The 17,824-nt window shown below is 46.8% G+C and overlaps 1 protein-coding gene across 1 annotated transcript in view; it reads right to left on the bottom strand.

Moving 5' to 3' along the window:
* Window positions 1–2,363: 2,363 nt before the first annotated feature.
* The window catches only part of LOC115190204 (A disintegrin and metalloproteinase with thrombospondin motifs 3-like), a 125,609-nt gene continuing 110,148 nt past the window's right edge, over window positions 2,364–17,824 (bottom strand). The window contains 4 exon segments of the mRNA XM_029748701.1: window positions 2,364–4,274; window positions 9,308–9,418; window positions 13,412–13,541; window positions 14,725–14,932. Coding sequence (XP_029604561.1) covers window positions 3,589–4,274; window positions 9,308–9,418; window positions 13,412–13,541; window positions 14,725–14,932 — 1,135 coding nt within the window. The 3' untranslated portion in view covers window positions 2,364–3,588.

Here is a 17,824-nt window from a genome sequence, read left to right as displayed (position 1 = left end):
CACTACACCACTGCATAGGGCTGATGGAAAGACAGCAGTCACACACAGCATGATGTTAAAGCACCACTACACCACTGCATAGGGCTGATGGAAAGACAGCAGTCACACACAGCACGATGTTAAAGCACCACTACACCACTGCATAGGGCTGATGGAAAGACAGCAGTCACACACAGCATGATGTTAAAGCACCACTACACCACTGCATAGGGCTGATGGAAAGACAGCAGTCACACACAGCACGATGTTAAAGCACCACTACACCACTGCATAGGGCTGATGGAAAGACAGCAGTCACAGACAGCACGATGTTAAAGCACCACTACACCACTGCATAGGGCTGATGGAAAGACAGCAGTCACAGACAGCACGATGTTAAAGCACCACTACACCACTGCATAGGGCTGATGGAAAGACAGCAGTCACAGACAGCACGATGTTAAAGCACCACTACACCACTGCATAGGGCTGATGGAAAGACAGCAGTCACACACAGCATGATGTTAAAGGATAAGCAGTCCATAAACTCTAACATAATAAGCCAGTAGGTGCCAATCAGAAGAATAAAAAACACAACCATTAAGCAATTCCTTCTCTTTGCAAAAAAAACATGTCACTTTTAGCACTCAAAATTAACCTCTGACCTTAAAGTGGAACTGACAGTGTTAACTACTTTGCAGATATGAAACAAACAGACAATCATGTCAGTCAAAAATATTAAAATTCCCAGTTTATGCCACATAACCAACTTCATGAGAGGTTTTAAAAATAGGTTATATTTGACTCGGCATTACATGACGTACACTAAGGCATTGTTGGCAGAATAGATGGGTGCAGTTTAATGCATGTATAGTATAATTATCATTATTATAATCCTTATTTTATTCATCCTTAGCCCTTCTCTGAATGCGTAGAAGGCCCATTGTTCCCCACTGTGTTTGGGTTAGTAAACATTTGTAGAGTGGCTCGATTTTCTCCGGTCTTGGTCTTCAATCGATCTCACTTTAAGTGGTCTCGAACACATTGATTTTAGGTGACTTTTAACCCTAACCCTTTTCCTAACCTTAACCTAATTCTCATAACTTGCTATGTTAATTATCCTAACTTGCTACGTAAGTTATCCTAACCTTGCTACGAAAAGTTTGCTGTACTCCATCTAGTCAAAACCGGCAATACTGCCTGCAGAACAGTGTGAGTTTCCAATAACGCGGTACTCTGCACGACAACTCGTCACCACCATCATTCAGAATCCACCGTTATAATACCTAGTGCTAACATGTCATGTGTCCTGATATTGTCCACATTCAGATTGGGATATTCTATGAAAAGTGTCTACACATGGCATTAAAATGTCTTATCTGCCCACTGTCCGCATTGTGACCTCATTTCCTGGTCTCTCCCTGTCTGAAAATTATTTCACAGCTAATATTGATGTATTTATTTTAAGATACAAATTGATGGCATAAGTCAATGGGGCCACCTGTCAATGATTTTAGAGTGTGGGATAAGGATGATATAAATGGCTTCACTTCACTGTACAGATCTAAACTTGTAAGAAGATATCCAGACACAATGGGTCCCTGGATAGAGCCGGAGGTGGTCAGACTGACCAGGTGAAAGCGATGATCCCTTATTGATGTCACCTGTTAAATTCACTTCAAATCAGTGTAGATGAAGGGGAGGAGACAGTTGAGACATGAATTGTGTATGTGTGTCATTCAGAGGGTGAATGGACAAGACCAAGTGCCTTTGAACGGGGTTTGGTAGTAGGTGCCAGGAGCACCGGTTTGAGTGTGTCAAGAACTGCAACGCTGCTGGGTTTTTCACGTTCAACAGTTTCCCGTGTGTATCAAGAATGGTTCACCACCCAAAGGCCATCCAGCTAACTTGACAGAACTGTGGGAAGCATTGGAGTCAACATGGGTCAGCATCCCTGTGGAATGCTTTTGACACCTTGTAGAGTCCATGACCTGACGAATTGAGGCTGTTCTGAGTGGAAAAGGGGTACAACTCAATATTAGGAAGGTGTTCCTAATGTTTTGTACACTCAGCGTATTTTGAGTTCTGATGGGGTAGGACAGTTGAACTAAGACAATGAGGCGTCTATAAATTCTATTCTTCAAGAATCAATGGGTATACATCATCAATATTTTGAAGTGTAAAAAGTGATGCATCAACTGCAGATTGTCCCTTCAAGACGTGGTCTGGGTATGAACTGAATCCTACTGTTAGCATAAAAAAAGGTTTGAAGATAGGAAAAAGTATTTGAACCACAAGGTATTGTCCTAACCTGACTGAGTGTTTTCACCAGCTGATTAATTAGCTTTCGACTCGGACCAAGATGACGCAAAAAAGACGACAACTTTTACATTTTTCCTTCAAACGTTTTTTTCTCCTCCCTACCATTTAAAAATTTAATAAATATTAACATTTAAAGCTTTTCATTCATGTATATACAAGAACTATACAATACACATAATGATGTTATGAACTGCAAGACAGGAATGAGGTAATGCACAAGTTGAAACAGCGTGACATCAGACCAACCACTCTGCAGACTTCCAGCATTCTCTCTACTTCTCCACTGACATCATTCTACTTTACATTCTGTTGGCTGGCTGTTAGTTTCTTAGATAATACTATGCTGCTGAAATGTACACTATATACAATATTACTTGAAAAATATATCACTTACAAAAAAAATATCAAGAATGGTTTTCTTTTTTTATCTTTTAAAGCATATGTGAGTTTTTCCACAAAGGTAATGTGCATGCTACAGTGGGGTTGGCTTTACAAACAGACTTGACCTGTTGACCTTTAGATGACCTCTGAGGTCAATCTCTTGTAAATGGTTGTTTGGGAAGCATGTCAACAATAAGAGCACCAATGGGCAGAGGTTACAAAGCTCCCTGGAGGATGTTACATCATCACCAAGACACTGCGACATCATCACCAATACATTGTGACATCATCTCCAAACTTGTGACATCATCTCCAAACTTGTGACATCACCACTTCAACTTGTGACAGCCCCCAAAGTTAAGGTTTTTGGCCGTGCCAAACAATATCTTCACAATATTAAAGTTCAATAAGTAGTTCTGATGCACTTTCATAATATGTTTGCACAACTGTACACAGATCAGGAAGTAAATGGTAGCAATGCAGTCGTCACATTGTTTAACATGTCTTGTAGTCATTTTAGTTCCAGCACCATTTTATTTTCTTGTTTATTATTCCATTTATTAACTGAAGCAGAGAGGGCTGAGTGATGCAGTGCAAATGCATAGAGATCACTCTGCTGGTTCGATGAGGTAACCATTACTGGTCTAAGTCCACTGGCATGGATTTATTTTAAATTGTATGTTAATTTATTCTTGCAGCAATCGGTTGAGAGTCCAGTCCAATCCATCAGATGTTTGTAATAATGTTGTAATAAAGTTGTCACATTGTAACATTGTCATATTGTAACATTGTCACATTGCAACGCTGTAACACTCTAATGCTGTAACAACGTTGCAATAACGTTTAGCTGACAGAAGTCACGGTGGACCATATTACTGAGCAGCAAGTCCCAGGATAAGTCAGTGATCATGTCAGCACATGGGACAGGGTTCTGGTTGTTCTGGTTCTGTGAGCTGAGTCTGATCCTACATCCTCCCTTCTTGACCTGGCAGCAGCAACGCCAGCCACAGTTCCAGCAGGCCCGGGTTCAGGGCCGGGGCCGGCGGATTGGCCTAAAGAGCGGTTGTTTGGACTGCTGTGCTCTTTAGATGGCGATAAAGCAGGGTCTCCATTGGAGTCTGGAGCAGCGTTGGATCGGAGCCGGGGCCGGAGAGGCGGGCTGGGACCTGGAGGTAGAGAAGGGAGCCCAGGGACCGAGTCTCCATCCCCGACCCCAAAGGAAGGACCCTGGGGAACAACGGCACTCGCCGACGGTAAGGTGGTCAGGCCCTGAGCAGTGGAGCGAGGCCGTCTAGGGGTCTTAGTGGTTCGGGATGGGCTCTGGGTGGTGGGGAGTGGGGAGTCTGATGGTAGGGTGGTGGAGGCGGTGGGGTTGGGCTGGGTGGAGGTCTCCTGGTCTGGGCCCGTCTCAGAGTCTGAGTCGGAGGATCCTCCAGTCTTGTGGAGGTCTGGGGATGGAGAGAAGAGGGTGGTGAAGCCTTCCTTCTTGTTGCAGGACTCACAGCACAGCTTGTTGTAGCCTGGAATGGAACAGTAACGGGCTAGGACCTCCATCTGGCAGAATATAGACTTGTCTCCAAGACATGGCTCATCTGTGGGGCGAGAGCAGAGGCAGACACATTACGGCTCTTTCCTCATACAGTAGTGACATTAACCCAACACCTGGCAACCCAACACCTGGCAACCTCTTCAACTATATCCCGTTCCGCTGGCATGCACTGAAAACTGGTGGCTTTCTCCTGGCTTTTCTTTTGCAAAATAACTAGGAATGAAGTGACTTATTTTCTAATAAATGTGTATTACATATAACATCACATTAAGGTGTGGGCTGGTCACTGTATTAAAAAGTAACAGGTATATTTCTCTCCAGTAGCTGGACTATTCTGTCCATTCAGAATTCCCCTGTGGGAACATGGCGGTTCTCAACAACCATGAATGATAAGATGCCGTCTGCTCTCTTAAGGTCCTTACTACTGAATAGTGTCTGTTCCAGGTGAGTAGCAGTCAACAATAACAATACTGGAAGACATGGCGACCCGCACACTGTCAGAAAAATGAATACATCCAAAACTGAGGCTTGAATGCAAAATATAAATGTTTATTAAAACACCTGACAACAGAAAGAGTTGACCAATACTATCCAAGAGATTGTTACTTACGTCTACCTTCAACTTGCAATTAAAACAGTTAAATAAATCTCTTGCACTGCTCGTTTCTAAAATGGATACCTACTCTACTGAAGTGGAAAGTTTGGAGTTAGTGGCCAATGTGACGGAGGAGCGACTCCATGACCTGGATGGAGAACAACCAATGGCTGGGTTTCACTGTGGGACTGTTTTTATGGTCTTATTAACACTAAAGATAACAACTACATCATTAATAATATATATATACACTACTGTTCAAATGTCTGGGGTCACTTAGAAATGTCCCGTGTCTTTCCTGTGGCTCAGTTGGTAGAGCATGGTGTTTGCAACGCCAGCATGGTGTGTGCAACGCCAGGGTTCTGTGTTCGATTCCCACGGGGGGCCAGTACAAAAAAAATGCATGAAATGTATGCATTCACTACTGTAAATGACTAAAATGTAAAAAATGTCCTTGCTTTTGAAAGAGAAACACATTTTTTTGCCCATTAAAATAACATAAAATTGATCAGAAATAGTGTAGACATTGTTAATGTTGTAAATGACTATTGTAGCTGGAAACGGAATATCTACATAGGCGTACAGAGGCCCATTATCAGCAACCATCACTCCTGTGTTCCAATGGCACGTTGTGTTAGCTAATCCAAGTTTATAATTTTAAAAGGATAATTGATCATTACAAAACCCTTAGAATCCTAGCCGTGGGAAGTAGGGGTGCTGCACCCCCTGAAAAATCAGAATTTAATAAAAATATATATTTCACAAAAGAAGTGCACCTGGCCTTTACTAGTCCTCTATTAGCGGACTGATGTAGCATCTGAGGCGCAGGCAGATTTATTTTTTCAACACCCACCCCAGTCGACAAAATAATTCTACTTATGGAAACTCAATCATTTCCCATTTTAAATATTTGGTAGTAGATATACACAGAGTGTAGAAAACATTATGAACACCTTCCTAATATTGAGTTGTACCTCTTTTGCCCTCAGAACAGCCTCAATTCGCCTGGGGATGGAATCTACTAGGTGTCATAAGTGTTCCACAAGGATGCTGGCCCATGTCGACTCCAATGTGGTGTCAAGTTAGCTGGATGTCCTTTGGGTGGTGGACCATTCTTGATACACACGAGAAACTCTTCAGCGTGAAAAACCCAGCAGCATTGCAGTTCTTGACACACTCAAACTAGTGTGCCTGGCACCTACTACTTTCAAAGGCACTATAATCTTGTGTCTTGTCCATTCACCCTCTAAATGGCACACATACACAATCCATGTCTCAAGGCTTACACATCCTTCTTTAACCTGTCTCCTTCCATTTTTACTTCCCTTCATCTATACTGATTGAAGTGGATTTAACAGGTGACATCAAAAAGGGATTATAGCTTTCACCTTGATTCACCTAGTCAGGCTATTTTATTTATAAATATTTTATTTGACCTTTATTTAACTAGGCAAGTCAGTTAAGAACACATTCTCATTTACAATGAAGTCCTACCAAAATGCAAAAGTCTGTCATTGAAAGAGCAGGTGTTCCTAATGTTTTGTATACTCAGTGTAGCTTCTTCTGTAGATAAAACCATTGCCAGAAACTAACAGAACGCTCAAATCAATTCAATCCAACCTCAGTAGATGGAATATCCCAGTTGCGGCTGGATTTCTGTAGTTCAATGCTTCCTATGGCTCTGGCTATTGGGCAGAAAGTCATAGAGCGGCTTCAAAATGTATATGGCAAGGTGAACGATCCCAGATAAAATGAACACATTTACAAAGAGGGAAAGATGTAGGAGGACTATCCGTACCTAACCTTAAATTGTATTTCCAGGCACTAGCATTTCGCCCCATCCTAAATTGGTTTAGACATGATTATTCTGCCCCCTGGCTCCTATTGCCCTGGAAGAGGTGGTCTTCACTGATACCTCCCTTACACAATGTAAAACTATGCTTTAACCCTATTATTGCTCACACAATTTCTAGGTGAAAAACAATGTAACTGGGAATCAAAATGGCATTTCCACACTCCCAATATTTCACAATAATGCCTTGTGATCTGGAGGATAGCCTTTAGAATCCCCTCAATGGTCCAAATGTGGAATCCGTATCCTTACTGATATCATGGACATTAATGGTTTAAGAACATTGCAAGGAAACATTTTTCTATATTTACAACTTAAGTCAGCTATGGAGACCTTTGGGAAACCCAGCTACTGAAACCTCCAATGATGGGATTTATAAAATAAGTTATCTGGGCTCCTAAAAGGAGTGCACAATGATATATAAACTACTTTTGGAAAGCTGATATTCTGAGCTAGCCATTAAAAAAGTACAGTCTACAGATCTACTTGAATCTGAACAATCCTTTAACTCGAACAGAATATGGAAACAATAAGACCATGGCATTCTGTAATCCAAACCACCAATTTATACATTTGAAGTTTGTTCGTTGACTGTATTTAACACCAAGGAAACGTTTTACAATGAAATTGGCCCCAATGCGCAACTGTCACTGTGTCCCCTAAATCAGGTAGGCACATTCTTTCATTTGATGTGGGTGTGCCCTACAGATAAATAGCTGTTTATCCCACGAAGTTCATGAATTTAAATATTCAATGCTTTCCTTTAGTTATGTTACTTAACGATGATAGCCCCTTGAATCTCTCAATCAATCAGAGAAGATTACTGCTGGAGAGCAGCACTGCTGCTGAAAAATGATTGGCTCTAAGATGGCGACTACCTCACTCTCCCATTTAACCAGTTACCAGTTACTGTTAGAAGTTATAACACTAGAATTATCAACAACAAGAAGGAAGGGGGCTGGTCAGGGAACATTTGAGGATGAGGGCGGGTGGAAGGGGGCTGGTCAGGGAACATTTGAGGATGAGGGCGGGTGGAAGGGGGCTGGTCAGGGAACATTTGAGGATGAGGGCGGGTGGAAGAGGGCTGGTCAGGGAACATTTGAGGATGAGGGCGGGTGGAAGGGGGCTGGTCAGGGAACATTTGAGGATGAGGGCGGGTGGAAGGGGGCTGGTCAGGGAACATTTGAGGATGAGGGCGGGTGGAAGGGGGCTGGTCAGGGAACAATTGAGGATGAGGGCGGGTGGAAGGGGGCTGGTCAGGGAACATTTGAGGATGAGGGCAGGTGGAAGGGGGCTGGTCAGGGAACATTTGAGGATGAGGGCGGGTGGAAGGGGGCTGGTCAGGGAACATTTGAGGATGAGGGCGGGTGGAAGGGGGCTGGTCAGGGAACAATTGAGGATGAGGGCAGGTGGAAGGGGGCTGGTCAGGGAACATTTGAGGATGAGGGCGGGTGGAAGGGGGCTGGTCAGGGAACATTTGAGGATGAGGGCGGGTGGAAGGGGGCTGGTCAGGGAACATTTGAGGATGAGGGCAGGTGGAAGGGGGCTGGACAGGGAACATTTGAGGATGAGGGCGGGTGGAAGGGGGCTGGACAGGGAACATTTGAGGATGAGGGCGGGTGGAAGGGGGCTGGACAGGGAACATTTGAGGATGAGGGCGGGTGGAAGGGGGCTGGACAGGGAACATTTGAGGATGAGGGCGGGTGGAAGGGGGGCTGGACAGGGAACATTTGAGGATGAGGGCGGGTGGCTGGTCAGGGAACATTTGAGGATGAGGGCGGGTGGAAGGGGGCTGGTCAGGGAACATTTGAGGATGAGGGCGGGTGGAAGGGGGCTGGACAGGGAACATTTGAGGATGAGGGCGGGTGGAAGGGGGCTGGTCAGGGAACATTTGAGGATGAGGGCGGGTGGAAGGGGGCTGGTCAGGGAACATTTGAGGATGAGGGCGGGTGGAAGGGGGCTGGTCAGGGAACATTTGAGGATGAGGGCGGGTGGAATGGGGCTGGTCAGGGAACATTTGAGGATGAGGGCGGGTGGAAGGGGGCTGGTCAGGGAACATTTGAGGATGAGGGCAGGTGGAAGGGGGCTGGTCAGGGAACATTTGAGGATGAGGGCGGGTGGAAGGGGGCTGGTCAGGGAACATTTGAGGATGAGGGCGGGTGGAAGGGGGCTGGTCAGGGAACATTTGAGGATGAGGGCAGGTGGAAGGGGGCTGGGTTATTTTTGTATGCGTTTATTTGATTGTTTTTGTACTTGTAACCCCGCTTTGAAAAACAAAAGAATGACAAAACTGAATAAAAAGTTGGTCACAAAAGAAAAGAGATTTGGACCTCTTGGCGTAACGCCTAAGGTTATGGGTTGAGTCCCAGTCAGGGCTGTTCCCCGAATTCACTACACACTGTACCTCAAACATATTTCTCAGACATACTCTTTAGTATCAGATGTTTAAAACGGTAAGCCGCTAAGAATAGAACAGACTAGAATCCAATAAAATCCAATAGAAGAATAGACTAGAATCCAATAAAATCCAATAGAAGAATAGAAGACTAGAATCCAATAAACTCCAATAGAAGAATAGAATAGACTAGGATTTTATTGGATTCAATAGAAGCATCCCATGCTCACTTACTGGAGGAGAGTTTGTGGACAGGATTGTCAGGAACAATCTGATGTACACCCTCCGTCTTCGTTGTTGAATTCTCCATGGCTTCTTTAGTGAACGGGGGCAGCGATGACTGTCCTGTTTATACCACAGGATGACAGACGGCAACATTTACACATTATTACATGGTGGGACTTTGGCTTGCAAAATTCAGATTTTCCAGAAATCCAGGTTGGACGATTCCAGATGTCTTGCTTTTTCCTTACTTCTTCTGGTAATGTACCGACTGGGAGTTCTGGATATCCTGGACATTTTGGGGAAAGTTACCTTAACTGCAACCCTACATAAGGGTTCTTTGGGAAGGGTGATGGTTCTATGTGGAACCATAATGACTCAAATAGCCCTTTGAGCTCTTCAAATGGTTCTTTACAGTTCAGAAAATGGTTCTTTCCTCTTCTAGTGCTAATTAAAATGAAGGGGAAGCAGCTCATTAGAATATTTGGGGGCGTGGTTTACACACAGCTCTTTTTGTGCAGCTGTGAGTGAGAGAGTCATGTCAGGTTATCTGATGTGTTGTGTTATGCCATTACATTTTGTATATGACTATGGCCAGTGATGGTGTCCTGTGAAAGACTCATGTTATGGCCTTGTGTCAGTTGAGAACAGATGACAAAATCAGTCAGTGGGTCTGAATTCTCTCCTCAGGGACCCCAGCTGTTCCAGAGGAAGCTCATTTGATTCAACTTGTCAATAATAACACCTATGGTATTTTAACAATATAACATGTCTGACCAGAATAAAACCCTGTGTGGTTTTCAATAGGATCTACAAAGAACATTTAAGATTAAAGAAGGTTCTTTATAGAACCATTCTCCATAAAGGTTCTATAAAAGGACCATAGGAAAAGGGTTGCAACCATAGTAGAACCCTTTTTTGATGCTATATAGAACCTTTTACTAATGGTTCTTTATAGAACATTAGCAACATGTTCCATTTAGAACCTTGAGCATGGTTCTTCATAGAACCTTCAAAAAAAGGTTCCATATAGCACCAAAAGGGATTTGCTATGGCAGTGGTCCCTGAACTAGGGATTTGTGGGGTCCGCTGACACGGAAATGTGTTTTTTTTTATACATACAGTATATATACAGTGCTGTGAAAAAGTAATCAGAGCTCTTTAAGAACCCCCTCCTCTCCTCTCCTGTCTCCCCAGGTAATCAGAGCTCTTTAAGAACCCCCTCCTCTCCTCTCCTGTCTCCCCAGGTAATCAGAGCTCTTTAAGAACCCCCTCCTCTCCTCTCCTGTCTCCCCAGGTAATCAGAGCTCTTTAAGAACCCCCTCCTCTCCTCTCCTGTCTCCCCAGGTAATCAGAGCTCTTTAAGAACCCCCTCCTCTCCTCTCCTGTCTCCCCAGGTAATCAGAGCTCTTTAAGAACCCCTGTTCCTCTCCTCTCCTGTCTCCCCAGGTAATCAGAGCTCTTTAAGAACCCTCTCCTCTCCTGTCTCCCCAGGTAATCAGAGCTCTTTAAGAATCTCCTCCTCTCCTCTCCTGTCTCCCCAGGTAATCAGAGCTCTTTAAGAACCCCCTCCTCTCCTCTCCTGTCTCCCCAGGTAATCAGAGCTCTTTAAGAACCCCGTCCTCTCCTCTCCTGTCTCCCCAGGTAATCAGAGCTCTTTAAGAACCCCCTCCTCTCCTCTCCTGTCTCCCCAGGTAATCAGAGCTCTATAAGAACCTCCTCCTCTCCTCTCCTGTCTCCCCAGGTAATCAGAGCTCTTTAAGAACCCCCTCCTCTCCTCTCCTGTCTCCCCAGGTAATCAGAGCTCTTTAAGAACCCTCTCCTCTCCTGTCTCCCCAGGTAATCAGAGCTCTTTAAGAACCCCCTCCTCTCCTGTCTCCCCAGGTAATCAGAGCTCTTTAAGAACCCCCTCCTCTCCTCTCCTGTCTCCCCAGGTAATCAGAGCTCTTTAAGAACCCTCTCCTCTCCTGTCTCCCCAGGTAATCAGAGCTCTTTAAGAACCCCTCCTCTCCTCTCCTGTCTCCCCAGGTAATCAGAGCTCTTTAAGAACCCCCTCCTCTCCTCTCCTGTCTCCCCAGGTAATCAGAGCTCTTTAAGAACCCCCTCCTCTCCTCTCCTGTCTCCCCAGGTAATCAGAGCTCTATAAGAACCTCCTCCTCTCCTCTCCTGTCTCCCCAGGTAATCAGAGCTCTTTAAGAACCCCCTCCTCTCCTCTCCTGTCTCCCCAGGTAATCAGAGCTCTTTAAGAACCCTCTCCTCTCCTGTCTCCCCAGGTAATCAGAGCTCTTTAAGAACCCCCTCCTCTCCTGTCTCCCCAGGTAATCAGAGCTCTTTAAGAACCCCCTCCTCTCCTCGTCCTGTCTCCCCAGGTAATCAGAGCTCTTTAAGAACCCCTCCTCCTCTCCTGTCTCCCCAGGTAATCAGAGCTCTTTAAGAACCCTCTCCTCTCCTGTCTCCCCAGGTAATCAGAGCTCTTTAAGAACCCCCTCCTCTCCTCTCCTGTCTCCCCAGGTAATCAGAGCTCTTTAAGAACCCCCTCCTCTCCTCTCCTGTCTCCCCAGGTAATCAGAGCTCTTTAAGAACCCCCTCCTCTCCTCTCCAGTCTCCCCAGGTAATCAGAGCTCTTTAAGAACCCTCTCCTCCTCTCCTGTCTCCCCAGGTAATCAGAGCTCTTTAAGAACCTCCTCCTCTCCTGTCTCCCCAGGTAATCAGAGCTCTTTAAGAACCCCTCCTCTCCTGTCTCCCCAGGTAATCAGAGCTCTTTAAGAACCTCCTCCTCTCCTCTCCTGTCTCCCCAGGTAATCAGAGCTCTTTAAGAACCCCCTCCTCTCCTCTCCTGTCTCCCCAGGTAATCAGAGCTCTTTAAGAACCCCTCCTCTCCTCTCCTGTCTCCCCAGGTAATCAGAGCTCTTTAAGAACCCCCTCCTCTCCTCTCCTGTCTCCCCAGGTAATCAGAGCTCTCTTAAGAACCCCCTCCTCTCCTCTCCTGTCTCCCCAGGTAATCAGAGCTCTTTAAGAACCTCCTCCTCTCCTCTCCTCTCTCCCCAGGTAATCAGAGCTCTTTAAGAACCCCCTCCTGTCCTCTCCTGTCTCCCCAGGTAATCAGAGCTCTTTAAGAACCCCCTCCTCTCCTCTCCTGTCTCCCCAGGTAATCAGAGCTCTTTAAGAACCCCCTCCTCTCCTCTCCTGTCTCCCCAGGTAATCAGAGCTCTTTAAGAACCTCCTCCTCTCCTGTCTCCCCAGGTAATCAGAGCTCTTTAAGAACCCCCTCCTCTCCTGTCTCCCCAGGTAATCAGAGCTCTTTAAGAACCCCCTCCTCTCCTCTCCTGTCTCCCCAGGTAATCAGAGCTCTTTAAGAACCTCCTCCTCTCCTGTCTCCCCAGGTAATCAGAGCTCTTTAAGAACCCCCTCCTCTCCTCTCCTGTCTCCCCAGGTAATCAGAGCTCTTTAAGAACCCCCTCCTCTCCTCTCCTGTCTCCCCAGGTAATCAGAGCTCTTTAAGAACCTCCTCCTCTCCTGTCTCCCCAGGTAATCAGAGCTCTTTAAGAACCCCCTCCTCTCCTCTCCTGTCTCCCCAGGTAATCAGAGCTCTTTAAGAACCCCTGTTCCTCTCCTAAATGTCACCCATTCATGTTTGGACAACTCTCATCCTCCTTTCTAATACTTCATAAAGAGGTGTCCCCTAAATGTGTTTCACCCCCTTGGAAGTCATTCCTCAGATAACAACTGGGTACAAAGCTCAATTCCCCCCATTCCCCCCAGGTGTTATGGAGGAGAAGGAGGGTCCATTTATATTGGCTTTCCCAACTGTTCAGATGCATGTATAGATACACACACACACACACACACACACACACAGACACACAGACACACACACACACACACACACACAAAGTGCTATAGAGGTCTCCTGATGCACTTATAGGGACAGCAGTAGGAACAGTTATTACACATCATTGACTTCTATCTGTGTGTGTGTTGTTCTGTGTGTGTGTGTTTCTGTGAGCGTGTGTGTGTGTTGTTCTGTCTGTGTGTGTGTGTGTGTGTGTGTGTGTGTGTGTGTGTGTGTGTGTGTGTGTGCATAAGAGCATGCATGTGTGTATGTATGTACTCTACCTGGACACGGGCTCAGTTTACAGATGAGGACAGTTTCAGGCTTGTCTCCCTCACACTGGCCGATGGTGTTGTCTGTGGCTCTACACACAACCTGTCTCTGTCGAATCCCCTCTCCACAGCTTACTGAACACTGTGGGGCCCACACAGAGAGTCACAGAGAGACAGCGGGTTAGATAACCTGTCTCTGCCGAATCCCCTCTCCACAGCTTACTGAACACTGTGGGGCCCACACAGAGAGACAGCGGGTTAGATGACCTGTCTCTGTCGAATCCCCTCTCCACAGCTTACTGAACACTGTGGGGCCCACACAGAGAGACACAGAGAGACAGCGGGTTAGATAACCTGTCTCTGTCGAATCCCCTCTCCACAGCTTACTGAACACTGTGGGGCCCACAGAGAGACAGCGGGTTAGATAACCTGTCTCTGTCGAATCCCCTCTCCACAGCTTACTGAACACTGTGGTGGCCAGAGAGACAGCGGGTCAGACGAGACTCAAAGCAGCTGGCTCTTCACAGTTGTTAGAAACAACGCTGAAATCCCTAGAACAGTTAGCTAGCACAATTCCTAAAACAAATCGATATAGAGCAACTTCCCTTTCCAGAAAACCCGGTAAACAACAGAGGAAAAAAGTGTTTATATTCAACAAAATCAATAAAATAGGACTCTGCTAGAGGGTCTGGAGACGCTAACCATCCTCTTCACGTCTCCTTCAGTGTGTGGTGACTGGAGAATGTTCCATACCAGGGGTGAGCTTCATTACAATTCAATTCAGTCAATTTCACAAAGAAAACTACAATTCTATTTTAGTGAACAGAAATTCCAATTCCATCATTGATTGAATTGAAATTGAGTTGACCCCAACCCTGATAAGTAGTACTGTAAGCTGTGTGACAGAGCTCCATGACCAGGTCCCTGTCTGTACTGAAGGCTCTTTGGTGGAGCTCCATGCTGGGACCCACCTGTTACCAGGCCCTTGTCTAGAGGATGCTCTGTGGTGAAGCTCTATGCTGGGACCCACCTGTGACCAGGCCCCTGTCTAGAGGATGCTCTGTGGTGAAGCTCTATGCTGGGACCCACCTGTGACCAGGCCCCTGTCTAGAGGATGCTCTGTGTCGAAGCTCTATGCTGGGACCCACCTGTGACCAGGCCCCTGTCTAGAGGATGCTCTGTGTCGAAGCTCTATGCTGGGACCCACCTGTGACCATGCCCCTGTCTAGAGGATGCTCTGTGTCGAAGCTCTATGCTGGGACCCACCTGTGACCAGGCACTTGTCTAGAGGATGCTCTGTGGTGAAGCTCTATGCTGGGACCCACCTGTGACCAGGCCCCTGTCCTCCACTGCGCAGGGCAGGCAGAGGGGTTACAGACCTTCCTGGTCTCAGGCTTGTCCTCTGTACAGTACTTAGTGTGGACCGTCCGGTTGGTGCCGTTGTGGAGGGCCTGCATACACTGAACAACCCTGGACTGGTAGCCAACCTTCCCACACGTCTTACTGCACGGGTTCCACTCCTCCACCAACCACCTGGGAGAGGAGGGAGAGAGAGGGAGGGAGGATTGAGGCAGACAGAATAAGAGAGGGGGGACAGACAGAATAAGAGAGAGAGGGGGGGCAGACAGAATAAGAGAGAGAGGGGGGACAGACAGAATAAGAGAGAGAGGGGGGGCAGACAGAATAAGAGAGAGAGAGGGGGGGCAGACAGAATAAGAGAGAGAGGGGGGGGCAGACAGAATAAGAGAGAGAGGGGGGGGCAGACAGAATAAGAGAGAGAGGGGGGGCAGACAGAATAAGAGAGGAGAGGGGGGGCAGACAGAATAAGAGAGAGAGAGGGGGGGCAGACAGAATAAGAGAGAGGGGGGGGGCAGACAGAATAAGAGAGAGGGGGGGCAGACAGAATAAGAGAGAGGGGGGGCAGACAGAATAAGAGAGAGAGGGGGGGCAGACAGAATAAGAGAGAGGGGGGGCAGACAGAATAAGAGAGAGAGGGGGGGCAGACAGAATAAGAGAGAGAGGGGGGGCAGACAGAATAAGAGAGAGGGAGGGGGGCAGACAGAATAAGAGAGAGGGGGGGGCAGACAGAATAAGAGAGAGGGGGGCAGACAGAATAAGAGAGAGGGGGGGCAGACAGAATAAGAGAGAGGGGGGGCAGACAGAATAAGAGAGAGAGGGGGGGCAGACAGAATAAGAGAGAGGGGGGCAGACAGAATAAGAGAGAGAGGGGGGCAGACAGAATAAGAGAGAGAGGGGGGGCAGACAGAATAAGAGAGAGGGGGGGCAGACAGAATAAGAGAGAGAGGGGGGGCAGACAGAATAAGAGAGAGGGGGGGGCAGACAGAATAAGAGAGAGAGGAGGGGGGCAGACAGAATAGAGAGAGGGGGGGCAGACAGAATAAGAGAGAGGGGGGCGCAGACAGAATAAGAGAGAGAGGGGGGGCAGACAGAATAAGAGAGGGGGGGCAGACAGAATAAGAGAGGGGGGGCAGACAGAATAAGAGAGAGGGGGGGCAGACAGAAGAAGAGAGAGAGGGGGGGCAGACAGAATAAGAGAGAGGGAGGGGGGCAGACAGAATAAGAGAGAGGGAGGGGGGGCAGACAGAATAAGAGAGAGGGAGGGGGGCAGACAGAATAAGAGAGAGAGGGGCAGACAGAATAAGAGAGAGAGGGGGGGCAGACAGAATAAGAGAGAGAGGGGGGGGCAGACAGAATAAGAGAGAGAGGGGGGGGCGGACAGACAGAATAAGAGAGAGAGGGGGGGCAGACAGAAAAGAGAGAGGGAGGGGGGCAGACAGAATAAGAGAGAGGGAGGGGGGCAGACAGAATAAGAGAGAGGGAGGGGGGCAGACAGAATAAGAGAGAGAGGGGGGGCAGACAGAATAAGAGAGAGGGGGGGCAGACAGAATAAGAGAGAGGGGGGGGGCAGACAGAATAAGAGAGAGGGGGGGGCAGACAGAATAAGAGAGAGAGGGGGGCAGACAGAATAAGAGAGAGGGGGGGGGGCAGACAGAATAAGAGAGAGGGGGGGCAGACAGAATAAGAGAGAGAGGGGGGGGCAGACAGAATAAGAGAGAGGGGGGGGCAGACAGAATAAGAGCGAGAGGTGGGGGGCAGACAGAATAAGAGAGAGAGGGGGGGCAGACAGAATGAGAGAGAGGGAGGGGGGCAGACAGAATAAGAGAGAGAGGGGGGCAGACAGAATAAGAGAGAGAGGGGGGCAGACAGAATAAGAGAGAGGGGGGGGCAGACAGAATAAGAGAGAGGGGGGGGCAGACAGAATAAGAGAGAGGGGGGGGGCAGACAGAATAAGAGAGAGGGGGGGCAGACAGAATAAGAGAGAGGGGGCGGCAGACAGAATAAGAGCGAGAGGGGGGGGGCAGACAGAATAAGAGAGAGGGGGGGCAGACAGAATAAGAGAGAGAGGGGGGGCAGACAGAATAAGAGAGAGAGAGGGGGCAGACAGAATAAGAGCGAGAGGGGGGGGGCAGACAGAATAAGAGAGAGGGGGGGCAGACAGAATAAGAGAGGGGGGGGGGCAGACAGAATAAGAGAGGGGGGGGGGGCAGACAGAATAAGAGAGGGGGGGAGAAAGACTTAGTCAGACCTCCTTCACTTCACTGACCTTTCATTTAATAAGGCCAGACTACCGTGGCACAGGGCACTCACCCCAACTATCACATTATTCAATCTGTCTACTACTGGGAATGACTAGGTTATTATTAATCATTATTCAATCTGTCTACTACTGGGAATGACTAGGTTATTATCTACATTATTCAATCTGTCCACTACTGGGAATGACTAGGTTATTATCTACATTATTCAATCTGTCTACTACTGGGAATGACTAGGTTATTATCTACATTATTCAATCTGTCTACTACTGGGAATGACTAGGTTATTATCTACATTATTCAATCTGTCTACTACTGGGAATGACTAGGTTATTATCTACATTATTCAATCTGTCCACTACTGGGAATGACTAGGTTATTATCTACATTATTCAATCTGTCTACTACTGGGAATGACTAGGTTATTATCTACATTATTCAATCTGTCTACTACTGGGAATGACTAGATTATTATTAATCATTATTCAATCTGTCTACTACTGGGAATGACTAGGTTATTATCTACATTATTCAATCTGTCTACTACTGGGAATGACTAGGTTATTATTAATCATTATTCAATCTGTCCACTACTGGGAATGACTAGATTATTATCTCATTATTCAATCTGTCCACTACTGGGAATGACTAGATTATTATCTCATTATTCAATCTGTCTACTACTGGGAATGACTAGGTTATTATTAATCATTATTCAATCTGTCCACTACTGGGAATGACTAGGTTATTATTAATCATTATTCAATCTGTCTACTATTGGGAATGACTAGGTTATTATTAATCATTA

This window comes from Salmo trutta, unplaced genomic scaffold, assembly GCF_901001165.1.
Source record: "Salmo trutta unplaced genomic scaffold, fSalTru1.1, whole genome shotgun sequence".
Classification (NCBI taxonomy): domain Eukaryota; kingdom Metazoa; phylum Chordata; class Actinopteri; order Salmoniformes; family Salmonidae; genus Salmo; species Salmo trutta.
This window is presented reverse-complemented; position numbering and strand designations above follow the sequence as displayed.